Source organism: Lacerta agilis, chromosome 14 (genome assembly GCF_009819535.1).
Source record: "Lacerta agilis isolate rLacAgi1 chromosome 14, rLacAgi1.pri, whole genome shotgun sequence".
In the NCBI taxonomy this organism is placed as follows: Eukaryota; Metazoa; Chordata; class Lepidosauria; order Squamata; family Lacertidae; genus Lacerta; species Lacerta agilis.
The window spans coordinates 49129752-49143831 of record NC_046325.1 but is presented as its reverse complement, the minus strand read 5'-3'; the positions used below and the strand labels follow the sequence as shown (position 1 = coordinate 49143831).

The 14080-nt window shown below is 38.2% G+C and overlaps 1 protein-coding gene across 7 annotated transcripts in view; it reads right to left on the bottom strand.

Moving 5' to 3' along the window:
- PTPN3 (protein tyrosine phosphatase non-receptor type 3) overlaps positions 1–14080 on the bottom strand; it is a 91571-nt gene that overhangs the window by 32720 nt on the left and 44771 nt on the right. For 5 of the 7 annotated variants that reach the window (XM_033171278.1, XM_033171279.1, XM_033171283.1 and 2 more), the window contains 6 exons: positions 13589–13667; positions 12511–12555; positions 11540–11592; positions 5173–5293; positions 4370–4457; positions 3301–3389 (listed from right to left, as the gene is read on the bottom strand). In XM_033171278.1, the coding sequence (XP_033027169.1) occupies positions 3301–3389; positions 4370–4457; positions 5173–5293; positions 11540–11592; positions 12511–12555; positions 13589–13667 (475 nt within the window). Of the gene's footprint in view, positions 1–3300; positions 3390–4369; positions 4458–5172; positions 5294–11539; positions 11593–12510; positions 12556–13588; positions 13668–14080 lie in introns of those variants that run through there. The other 2 variants (XM_033171284.1, XM_033171285.1) reach the window with 2 other exon arrangements.

Below are 14080 nucleotides of genomic sequence, written 5' to 3'. Positions count from 1 at the left end.
GATAGAAAATATGGGTACAATAATGCACATCAGACTCAATTCAACATCGCACATTGTTCAGGAGGGGCTCTTGATTCTCCAGAAAGGCTTGGGAGGGAAGGGGAGAAAGCAAACTTCCCTTATGCAAACCTTCTAAATTAACTTAATTTACAATCCAAGAGCCCCTCCTGAACAATGTGTGATGTTGCTGGGGAAGGGGAAATTACCTCCATCCCAGCCAGCAGCCCCACACCTTGTCACACTATTCAGAAGGACCCCATTATATCTGAAACAGGAACTAAAATCTAAGTAACTAGCTATAATTAACTAAAACATTCTCTTTTCTCAGAAAATCATTATCACTACCATAAGCTTGAAGCAAAATTTGAAATGAAAGGGAGGGCCTACATTCAAAAGTGCTTTCCTGTGCAATCCACTCAACCAATATCCTTACAATTTGTAGGTAAGGTAAGCAATAAAAATGTTAAAATAGTTACTTTCAGATTTTGCATGGAAATAAAATAGAGGTAATAACACACTAAAGGTAATTGGGTGCAGTCCGCAATTTCACAACAAAAACAATTGTTTCTAGGAAACAGGATTGGATCGGATTGCACAATTCCTGACAAGACTCCTACGCTCTGCTCTAGTAAGCCTCATCCATCAAAACCAGCTGACAACACTGTCAAGCAAGCTTGGACTACATGCCCATCAAGAGACAGACCTGAGTCTAGGAACACCCATTCTTTGCATTCCTCAATCTAAAAGGCTGCTGTGCACATCCATGGGTTACAGGTGTGGCACATTCCATTATAATGGGCTGTCCACAGAAGTACTAACAGCTTCCTATTGCAATCAGTATGGATGCCTGAGGAATTTGGTATTTGTGAATTCCAATGCAAACTGACCTGAATTGGACGCTGTAGGTGACATGCAGATTAAAACGTAAATATACTTTGGATTTTACACTTCTCTGAATTTTGTGGCACAATTATATTTTGTGATAAAAATATTTTTAAAATCACAGATTAACAGGAAAGAATTGACTTATGAATGAACACACAGAAAACTGACATGGAAAATAAACATGATTATGTACCCCAGCAATCACAATTTTTTTCTGTTCTTGCAACTGGTAAGGCTCTTTATTTTATGTTATTATTTTATTTTATTTCATAAAATTTATATACCACTTGATTCTGGGGAAAACCTCAGAGCAGTTTACAAAAAGGATTTAACAATAAATTATCACTAAAAAAATACAACCATAATTTAAAACATAAAGGTTAAAACCTTTAACCCACAATAGATTAAAACAAATTAAAACTCCTACATTATTTAAATGAAAATCATGATGCCTAGCTTAGCTATTGATGTAGAAAGAAAATGTAAGATTCCAACTGATGAAAAAAGTTTTAAAATTTACAAGGAAAACAATGCACAGTTAATTTAATTCGACCTGGATTTAAATATAATTCATATTCCAGGGACCTCTATGTTTTCAATAATTGTACAGCCCACAATTTTTACTATACTGCTTGGATTTCTTCTAATTACTTTGCTCTTCCATCTGTCCCCATCCCATGAAGCATCCCTCCCTTGTACCTACTACTCTCTTCTCTTCTATAACAAAACAGTATCTCTCTGAAATAACAGGTAGCATTTTAATAGATGAAGGATGCCCCCCATAAACCCCTTGCAACCTAACATTATACAGCATGGATTTAATTATCTGCAATAAAAAATAAAATATAGAAGATATTCCTATATACAAAGAAGTTTTTTGTCATTAAATATACATACATCTGAGTACTTATGCATGGCATAATAAAAAGATTACCTGGGAATAATGTAGCCATTTCTCCCCTCATTCATTTATTATATATGTTTCCTGCCATTTCCCCTACTTTCCAAAATTTAATAATTCTACTGTACAAGACACTATTTTGGTATTTTGTACCCTCTTTAGTACTGAATCCAACATCTCAATATAGATACTGAATGTCAGTAAGAAAATCAGCAAGTTTGTAATACAAGAACTATTTACTTACTTACTTACTTACTTACTTCGCCAAGCCTTTATTAGGGCATTACAAGGATAGGCATCATGAAACATCCATATATAAAAATTAAAATAAGCAGCCATGTAAAATATATAATAACAAGGATTTCCATTGGGATTTCTTCTGGCTGAATAGTGCCATTCACCACTCTAAGAGATACTATTGACAAAAACTCAGCCACCTTGCAGACAGAATCTGTTATTTTCATTGTGCCATGATGTTAGACTACGTAAAAAGGGGGATAGCACACGTTTCCATAGCTGATTGTACAGTGGACAGTAGAAAAGAATATGTTCTACAATGTCTGGCACATTCAAAGAACATCCACAATGTCTATCATTTCTGGGAATGTTTAAATATCTGCCCTTGACAAAAGCTGAGGGGAAACGTTCAATCGGGCTAACATAAAGGCCCTGCGTTGGACTGAAATTATTAATTCTGATATACAATTGACTCTGACTCTGTTATCTATTGTATTTAAACCACAGAACGTGGGGGAGCAAATTTTATTTACAGCTCACTTGATGTTTTGTTTTTTAATGTCCCTTAATCTGGTTTGAATATTGCGATATATATATACACACACACACACACACACACACACACACACACACACACATTGTTCACTTGAATTATACAAGAGTTTCAAGTCAATACCAATAGATCTGACGCAATAACTATTTGCTCCAGAGGTATCCATGTGGATGTATCTTCTCCAAATTGATTTGTGGGGAGGAGAATGATGGAGAAGCACCTGAGCTCAAAAACCCAACTCCTGATTTCTCTCTAGGTATAATAGGGGAAAATATATAACCTGAACAAAAGTATTAAGTAATAATGATATTAAAGAGAATGCCTGAGCATGTGCAGAGCAGAGCACCTCAGCTCAGAAATAAGCAATAGGAATATAGCTCAGTGGTAAACAACAACCTTTGCATACACAAGATCCTAAACACAGACAGTAGCATATCCAACTAAAAATGATTTCAGATAGTGAGGCTGATAAAGATGTCACAGTAGAAAATAAATGAGACTAGATAGAACAGTGATCTGACTCAGTAAGAAGCAACTTCACATGTAACCATGGCTCAGTTCCACACACCAAGCATTATAGGGCTGGATTTCTAAATAGATTTCAATCTCAACACTTTCCATCTTCAGTAGTGGTCTTATGGGTATTGTTTAAAAATGAGAGATTTGTTATTTTCATGTTCAATCTTAAAACTTTATACGCCCACCTACACCCCAAGTATTTTACCAAGGATAGAAGCTTGTGCAAATGAGTTTCCTATATACAGCAATACCTCCTGAAGCAATTCCAATCATAAGGTCGAGATTATGAAGATCCTAAAAATAAGAACCACAGAAAAAACTGGTAAATTAAAGCACTAAGAATCCTATTCTACAAATGGATACATGGAAGTGTGACTTTGAATTTCTCTCTGTGTGATGGGGGATAAAGAACTGGATGTCTCCACATAAAAAGGAGCTGATCAATTTCTGTATTTGGGAGAAACAATCTAGACATGCTTAATTAAAAACACACATACACATAAAATAATAATATCAGATATGCCAGTTTTTGCATGCCACATCATTACTGTGAGTATGCATTGTAGCTTAGTTGTCAGTGGGTGCTGGTTATGATGTTATGATGTTACTGGAGTTGAAATCCAAAGAAATGGATGACTATGTCTGCATATGGAAGGAAAGTTTAAGTTGGTGTTTCCTCAAACAGCAATTCTTCACCACATAGCAAACCCCCATTTAAAACTGAAAGGACTTTCAAAAACCGTTGGCAATATGGTGAGGACTGGGAGGATGTGTTTCCCCAGAAACAAGCATACATACACACACATCACAAAAATCCTGCTGAGCACCCAATTCCAAGGCAGCCCATACAATGCAAGTAAACATTTCAGTCTAAAACTATACCTTAACTGAAACTTTCTATAGAAGCAACTAACTTGTGCCACCGAGAATGCTTTTTGCAATGTCAATTATAAATAAAAAAGGCAGAATAATATATTAAAAACTCAGTTGAGAATTGACAATATTGCTAGTTTTTCTCAAATCCATATTTTAACATGGTTAAAAGGAAAGGACAACAACAACTCCTGCTTAAGAAAATAAGTTATAAAGATGCAAGTTATTTAATGGTAATGTCCCCATAGGTGTATAAGAAATAGAAGTTTTTTTATGATTAGCTGTTTTAGGTGCAAAAAAGAGAGTTTTACTTAGCTAGTTTAATATTAAAGTATGTATTTTTTTTTAAAAAAAGTTTAAGTACAAGTTGCTATAAATATAAAAAAGAACTGTAAACATACTCTACCACTGTGTAATTCTACTCCATAGAATTCAAGCGTTCTTGCTATATTAATGTAGCAGGACTCTGCTTCTGACTGAGTGAGGCCCCTGGGGGGGAATAATAAAGTATTAAAGGCAATAAAATCCTAATTAGAAAGTAATTTATCTATAACAGAAACTTTAAGTACCATTATGAAAATAAATTCAAGGTACACATTCAAAGAAAAATCTGAACTCTTTTTCCACATTTCAATCATGGGGTAATCTCATGATGGATTCACCTACAGTCATTATGTAGAAATACATCTACAGTTTAAGTTTCTGTTACTGGGGGCAGACCTATGTCCCTCCAAAAATCAAAGGTCTTTTTCCCATATAATGAAACTGAGTGTTAGTATTGTCCTACAATGAGATGCACTCCCATTTTGAAGCAGAAATAGAGCAGTAAATTAGCAGCCAAAACTTTTAGGAAAACTCCAAATTTTCAGAATTTTGGTACCTATTCCCTCCAGTGTATAAGTAGAACCAATATCACTTAATAGTGATCAGTTCACCCAGCACATCTGGGTATCTCATGCATACAGGTTTGGGGCTGCCAAATTCCTAAAAAATACAAAAAATCCCACATTTGGAACCATTTTTATTGATGTGTATTATACTCCAAGAACTAACATATCTTTGCCAATTACTGGGAGCCTACAATATGAAGTCTGAATATACAATATGCTGTGAATTAATAATTTGAGTCACATTTAAATTCTATACTTCATGCAAATTATCCATTTATGTATATATCACATATTACTATTTCAGAAAACAATACCTGTGCTGTTCATGCAGTGATTCAACTTTGGTTGTGAAATCTTGATTTTGCTCTGGTATAAAGCAATAGTCTGAAAGGTATCCTGGAAGATGGGTGGAACCATTGTGGTCTCCAAGCTGAGCTTTTTTGGGGTAGGTGGGTGGGTGGCGGGGATGAGAAGTAAAAGAACACACACGATAATTGTTTTCTTAATGCAAATACCGGTACAAAGGTGCTTAACAAAATCTTACTCTACACAAATGGCACAATGAATAATGTCAGGTAACTTCTACAGAAGTTCCTAATATTGCTCAACTTTCTTCCATTGAGATCTGTGAGAAAATACAGCTAGCAATAGCATGCCAACACAATACTTGGTTCAACATGAATAAGGGTCAAGACAGGAAGCATACCTAAAATCAAAGGAAATGTAACAGTCCTAAATGTACACAAAGAGCAGTGATTTTATGGATTGGCAGACACACATTTCTAAATAAGAGTAATAGAATTAAGAGTTTAGGACCTCTATTATTTTACCTAATTTAATAAAATGTTAATTTTCACTATTTCATAAAATCAGCATTTTCAATGTATATTTTATATAAAATGCTTAATACCTTTGATGATAAAGCAGCATACAAATTATGTTAAATTGAATTAACTGAATTTAAAAGTTGCATTTAAAATTGAACTCAAAAGAGCCCTATCATTAGGAATTAAAAACCTAGTTTAATCTGCTACTGGTCCTAGATTTCCACGGAATATCCAGTTGTTTATAGTAATCCTGTATGCCACAGATCTGTAAAGTTCCCACCATGAAACGATCAAACCAGTTGAGATCCCAGTCATATTTAGGATTGGAGGTTCCTCCTGGCTTTAAAACCAGTTGAGAATTATTCTGCTTTGATTGTTAAATACAGGAAGTAGTATCATGTTTTAAGACAGGAATCCCCAAACTTCGGCCCTCCGGATGTTTTGGACTACAATTCCCATCATCTCTGACCACTGGTCCTGTTAGCTAGGGATCATGGGAGTTGTAGGCCAAAACATCTGGAGGGCCGCAGTTTGAGGTTGCCTGTTTTAAGACAACTGGAGCAAGCAGTGAGAAAATTATGGGGCCAAAACATGTGAAACTGAGAAGGGGACATACTGTATTCCCCCTGCCCTTTGAAAAGGAAGGTACAGTAAGCCCACAACATATTTGGGGGTTATGTTCCAGGGATGATGCCTTAAGCCAGGGGTCCCCAAACTAAGGCCCGGGGGCTGGATGCGGCCCAATCGCCTTCTAAATGCGGTCCATGGACGGTCCGGGAATCAGCATGTTTTTACATGAGTAGAATGTGTCCTTTTATTTAAAATGCATCTCTGGGTTATTTGTGGGCCTGCCTGGTGTTTTTACATGAGTAGAATGTGTGCTTTTATTTAAAATGTGTCTCTGGGTTATTTGTGGGGCATAGGAATTCATTCTTTTTCTTCTTCCAAAATATAGTCCGGCCCCCCACAAGGTCTGAGGGACAGTGGACCAGCCCCCTGCTGAAAAAGTTTGCTGACCCCTGCCTTAAGCCATAATCACATATAGTTAAAACACATTGGCTCCAAAGTCTTTTTTCCTGGACTTACCTGCCCCCTTTTTATTTTTTTTATTTTGTTTTATTTTTTTTAATGTAGATAATTTCCAGTTTATTGAGTATTATCCTAATTAGTTTTTTTTAATATTTTTTTATTTTTCAAATATATCAAATTACAGCCAATTTAACATCTACACACAAATTACACAAATCAATGCTCTGCTGAGCTACGACTCCCCTCCCTCTTGTCAGCAGGTTTTCTAGTCCATTCTCATCTCGCAGTTTTTACCACTTCATCTATTGAACTCTTATTAAAGGATCTCAGGTATCTTCCTGAAAAGAGGGGAGCCATAGCTCAGTGTGGAGAAAGCCCCAAGCTCAGTCTCTGCTGCCTCTACTTCAAGAACTGATCTGGTGGAAGGTAGTGGGGAAAGACCTTTAGGCCCTGGAGAACACCTGCCTGTCACATTAGGGAGTTAGCTAATGTGGTTCCCTCCAGATGTCATTGGGCTCCAGCCATCCCTGTCCTTTGACCATGCTGGCTGGGGCTGATGGGAGTTGAAGTCCAACTTCTGAGATGAGGCCACATTAGCCATCTCTGCAGCAGCCAATACTGAGGCAGATGTGCAAATAGTATACAGCAGCTTCCTTGCTGCCTGTTGGAGCAGTTGACACTGGGATAGATGGGCCAGTGGTCTTCTCTCAAGAAAGCCCCTTAAATCTACTGCAAGAGAACTAGCTCCCCTTCTGCAAGCAGGGGTACACATTCCTGGCTGCCACCTGCAAGGCTTGATTCAGCTGTGCAAAGTGGGGGTGGAACTCCTGTATTACAAATTCCCCCAAGGATCAGGCTGCAAAGTGCCTGGAAGGATCTTGAGTTGTATTTTTCTTGCCTGTCAAGTGGATAAATTAAATTAAGTTAAATGTGTGTAAGCTGAGGGCTTACTGTACTTCCAATGTGGCCTTATATTTAAATATTAAATATTATTTAAGTAATAATGTCTTAATCTTCTCTTATAGTTAAATATTCTCAAATGAACTGAACTATGCTCTGAACTGGTTAGTGAACCTTTAGAGGCCTTAACTGGAACCAAACTGGAATAACCTCAGTTGCAACTGAAACTAAACTGAACTATTTTCTGTTTTCCATCCTGTCAGTCATTTTCCATCTCTCTGCACTCCCATCTCCACCCTGCAGAAGTTCTTAGAGGCAGCACAACAATGATAGAGGTGGCAACTACTATGATTTGTCAATCCAGACAACACAGAAATTGTCCTGAGCAGCAACTGCAACTGTTCCAAACAACTAAATGTCCACAACACTATGTGAATAGGCATTCATAACCTCTCTGAAATAGGAACTGTTAACTCTTGATAAAGTACATAGCTAGCTTTCTGAATCAATGGCAACTACTGTAACTTTAAAAACAGAACCAAGGCTGTACAGTAAAAACATTTACTTGGCTAATAATGTTCTTTGTATATGCTGTTAGTGCAGAAACTGATGATATTTGATAGTAGGTCAAATGGATCATGCTAACAAGTTTAGACACAATGTGGAATAGTTAAACATTAACTTGAATAAAGTTTGCTTAACATTAACACATTCCAAGCAAGGTAAGTGGAAAATCTCTCACATTCCTTTTTATTATTATTTTGGAGTCAACACTGGAACCAGCTGTATAGCTCAGTTGGTTAGAGTGTGGTGCTGCAACACAAAGGTTGCAGGTTCGATCCCCATATGGGGCAGTTGCATATTCCTGCAATGCAGGGTCCCTTCCAGCCCTACAATTCTATGAATCTTGTGCAGAGGACTGCACCCTAGGTAACCTTAAGCAAACCACTCTCTCTCAGCCTCTATGCTAAAACCATCAAACTTTTATTACTGATAAGCAAATTTGAATGACATTGACTATGCAGGTAGTGGGGAACCCCTGACCTATGGGTCTAATTAAACGCAACAGGCCTCTGAGATGGGCCAGACAAGCCTTTTTGGACTAAGCATGCTCACCTTTCCCAATACTGACACTGTATATGACAACAGTTGCAGGAAAGTATGCTCCCTATTCTTCCTTCACAGCTCAAATATTGTGGCGGCAGCATTTTTTTGGTTATTTTATTAATAGCACCTTTTTCTGTCACCCTGCACAGTAAGTGAAGCAAGTGTTAGAAACAATGAACCAAGGAACTTCCTTGGGTGAACTACAAGGGACCTCATGCAGGCTGTATATTTTATCTACCTTATAGCAAGATGTTGGTGAAGAAATATGATACAAGAGAGGTTGCATTGCAAATCAGACAAAACTTTGTTTCCATAATTTTAAAGTTATATTACCAACATATAACCAGAGATGATAGGCATCAGGCATTTCCTGAATACAACAGGACCTGAAATCAACTATAGCCCATGTCCATTAAAGCTTTCATGATATCTTTCTACACAAGAAACATGTTTAAAATCCTTCAAATGTGCTATATTAAGCTAAATACTGCTCAAAGAGAAGTCTTATGGCACTTCAGAGACGGAAAGAACTGTTGTGGTGAAAACTCATGGACCAGAGACCCACTTCAAGTGAATGTGAAAATCAATGAGCCAAATAGGAATGAAATGTAAGAGGTGCAGTTTCTGACACATCTATGTAAGTTTAAAGATATACAAGATAAGCAGAATGACCATTCACAACAGTAGTAATAGGTGGTAACACAATTTCCCTATTTATGTAGAGGAAACCACTGCATTATATCCAACCACAACTCTGACTAACAGAAAGCAAGCCTATGTCCACAAAACTGGGCCCCTAAGTATTACTGACCCCCACTCCCAGTGCAAATTCCAACATCCTTCAAAAATCTGCTCCTGAGAGTTAAAGGACCCTAGAAAGCTGCATGGACATGGCAGAAGGCTGTAGTACAGTGGTGGCAAACCTATGGCACGCGTGCCCAAGTGGGCACGCAGAGCCCTCTCTGTGGGCACGTGCGCCATCGCCCCCATCAGGTTCATTTTTTGTGGTTTGCAAAGGTGACAGCCTCTTCCCCCCCCCCCAAATGCCGCAGCGGGCGGGAAACGCTCCCTATAGTGCGTGCCGCCGCTGGCAGCGGGGGGGGGGGGGAGTTGGGTGTGTGTCCCCCACCGCTATGAGCTGGAAACGCTGCCCAGAGTTTCGTGCCTGCCAACCAGCTGGTTGGCTGCTGCTGCTGCAATAGGACGCTCGTTTTGTGGCTGGTCCCCGCGCGGAGCAGCCTGCAAAGACACAGAACGAGCCCTCTTCTTTTCCCGCCCACTGTGGGCTGGCCTGCAGGGAGAGGAAGTGACGCTGCCCGCACAGTTGCCGGGAGACAAAGTTTTGTGTAGGGAAGAGCGAGAGAAAAGGGGGCAGTTGCTCCTTTCCCGAGAAGGTGGAGCCTGAGGGGAGAGTGTGTGGGGTGGCTGCGCCCCTCTCTCGCCCACAGAGGAAAACGAAGCAGCCAACAGGGCGGGGAGAGTGGAAAAGGCGCCTTTGAAGTGCCCGGCGGTGCTTTCACTCGTTTCTCTGGGGATGTTTCTGCACAAAGTTTCACGGGGTTGCGCTGCGCGAGGCATGGAAGTGCACACACGCTTCAATTCCGCGCAGCTCACCTCCTCCCGAGCAAACCTTTCCTGGGGCAGCACTAAGCAGCCTATGCTTCAGGAAGATGATAAGCTCTCCTGTCTTTCCACCCGGAAAGTACTCTAAAGCAACAACGACAAGCCAGGTGGTGGCTTGAGTCCCAGCAGTCACTTTCCTTTGGTTCCTGTTGCGAAACTCCCTGCAGGTGGTGAGCAGTGGCGCTTTCCCCCTCCAGGCTTGGTAGGGTTTGAACTCCCCTTTTTCTGCTGCTCAGCCAAGCGCCTGACCAGGTTGCTGTTGTGACTGTGTAAACCTTCATTTAATCCCTCCTTTCTTGGTAACACACAAGAAACAGCAGTGGTTCCACAAGACCATATTTCTCACTCCCCCGCAACCACCCAATAATGCAAATATAGGATCCTTCCTTTCAGCACCAGGGCAGAGAGCAAAGACCACTTTTTAATACCTCTCCCAAGATTCTGAAAGTTATTCAAGCCTTTGAATTGCCTCTTACATTTTCAGGAGACAATTTGTGTTTTCTTGAACTTTAGTAAATCAGTAATTTAAGAAAGGCAACTATTTATTTTGAAAATATTATACATAAAGTGCAGATATAAGTTCAACAACTCTGGGGTACTCCTCCCAAAAAAGCTCAATAACTCTCCCCCATTATCCCCCGGATTGGCACTTTATGATAAATCATTGGGTTTTGTGTTGCAGTTTGGGCACTCTGCCTCTAAAAGGTTCGCCACCACTGCTGTAGTACAAGGAAAGACAAAAACTGGATGTCCCACATTGCATAAACTGATCATTTTCCATTAATGCAAAGCTGCCACCACTGGATGCATCCCACTGTCTTGTATAAATAATTTTAATTTTAATTATTGAAGAACTGTAACTTTCAGATCAGCAGCAGCATCTCCTCACTCCCCCCTCCTTTTTGTGAGATATTTTCTCATTATTCATTTGTATAAACACAATCTTATTTAGACAGCAGAAATGCTTTACCACCAAACCTGATCTGTTCAGCGAGAACTCTGTTCTCAAACAAGCTTTGTAATATTTCCCAAGAATAAGAGCTAGATTCCAAAACAGTGATAAGCCTGTTACTCAAGAACAAGTTAGGAAACTAGCCAATATATATATATAAATCTGGCTGGAGTACAGACCAATAGGGACCAAAGAAATAGTGAAACAGGACCAAATATTTTACTAATATACATCACAACTTACACTGAACTGCATATGATGCAAGTACCACAACTGAATTAACAGGGCATAACAACCTGAAAGGAAAAATTGAAATATGTTGATAACATTCTGTCTGAACTATAGGTAAATGTCACAGCTCAAACATTATATGCCAGTATATTTAGAATGCATTTACGCATCCACCAAACATCACAAAATATCTATGACAATTATTGTCATTTGTTATTAAAACTTATTAAAGTTATTAAAACTTATTAAAGTTAGAAACTTTAAAACTATTACCCCTCCATCAGATGAAGGTGTAAAGACGTCTGTTGTTTTCATATACAAAAGCAATTTTATTCATTTTGTTTTTATCCCATATTTCACACCTAAAGCACCTTTCAGGCAGCTGAGAGAGACAATACTGTGTGAATGCGTCCACAATCTTTACAGCATACCTACTTGGAACACCAGCACATTGTAGTGACACATTTCACAACAACCTTAAAAACAGGTAATTATGTTTCACATTTGTTTTGGAAATCGAGAACTAATTTACACTTCTTGAAAATTGGATAAAGCTATCCAACATATTGAAAATGAAAATTATGAACAGTCAGGTGTACCAGTGAAACAGATCTGCTATTGTTTTACTGTCAACATACTAGAAATATTGAATAAAAGTTAACTTATGTTGTAGCTTCGTACGTGCACAGAAGACAACTCTCCCACATGCTGTGCCTATCACACAAGGTACAGTGCCCTTTGAAGAACGCTTACTTAGGAGAAAATTAGCAATGGGTAAATGAAGTTTATATAGTGCCCCCTTTAGCAACTCAGTTATGCCTTGTATACCTTATGAAACTCAATTCCTACAGAAGCTTAAAGGCACTATTTATTTATTTTTACATTCTTCCTCTTAACACTATGGAGAAGTGTTTTTTTTTTTCTTTTTACCTGGAGTGTTTCAACAGCTAACCAGTCAAACTACTTTAATAAAGATTTCTTACCTTCCTTCCAAAATGTCAGCCTTCAATTGCAAAAAGAATAAATGTCTAAAAAACAAATTGAAAATAGTTGTTACATCTGACTAATCAAGCCTCTTGTGAATCTGTGTAATCTAAACTAATATTTCCTAATTTACTTTGATATCCTATAGAGACAATGAAGATGATTATATACATAAACTAGAAGTTCAACATCTGAACGTGTCCGTGAACTGTGACAATGACTCCTGGTGGCATGGATTGGGGGTGGAAAGATAAGTGTATGTAGATACAGTACCTTGCTTTTTGTGTCTAGAATGTAGTCTACAGTACAAAAAACAGGAATTTTTCACCCACTTTTGCCTCTGGCACTTCCCATCCTTGGTATATGGCCCTGGGAAGGTTGCCCATGACGAAATGTGGCCCTTAAGCTAAAAAAAAAGTTCCCTGATCTTAAAACACTAAAAATAACTAAGCTTATACTTCACAAATCCATAATTCTGTGTGGATCTATTTATCTCCAACAAATATTATTAATGCTCCACTAGAGCAATGCTCCCAATTTATACCCCCTATTGATAATAATAAACAATATATTCTTATATATTTTTGGAGCGCTCTGCACTTCATGGTGCCATTTCAGTTACCGGTATATGGATATTGCTAAGGGGGAGTATTATTCCAGCATCCCTGAGCCATTTAATCTTCCAGGTTCTGCTAAAACCATTTTGTGGTTGGAGCAGAAGCAGCATTTTCCTACATTTGTGAGAAAGATTAATTATTACCTAAATTGAAAACCTAACTCCTGCAACATTTATAAACTAAGAAAAGGCATGCTGCATATCAACAGATCTTGTCTAAATTGACACCTGATGACCAATACACACAGCATTTTGCTATTGTAGTATTTATCTACCTGTGCATATTCTGAGGCTCTTTAACAACCAACTTTAAATTTACAATTATATCATATAGGTGTTTATGTGCCAACCATAGATAAAAGACTGTAAACCTTGCGTATTACTGCAAATACTAGGATATATGAGATGTCAGCAGTTCTTAAAACATAACCACAGAACTTTAGTAAAGAAACAAAGTTTACCTGGTTTGCTCCTGCTGCAGTGTGTTTGGATCAGGTATAAAAAACCTTACTCGAAAATGCAGGCTACAAGGGAAACCACCTAGAATATTTTACAAAATTAAAATCAGTGTACATGATTTCTTCATCTATATTTATTCAGATGAACAAAAATACCATATACAATGACAAATTAAATTGCCCTCTAAAACAAACTTAAACAGAAAGTCATTATGTCATTTATGTAAAACCTCAATTCACAGGAACACTTCAATAAAAATGTTAATGCAATTTGATTTTTAACCCCCCCCCCGAAGCATTAGCTCCAGATTTAGTCATACTTAAGAGCAGACCCACTGAAATCAATGGGATCTAAGATAGTCGTAAGTGCCAATAGCTTCAATCTGCATACTCTAACTACACAAAAAGTACATTTTTCTGGAATAATTCAAATAATTGTTTTTTCTGGAATAGAGTATAAATTGATTTTGAAGTTTAAAGGTCAAGAAATAATAA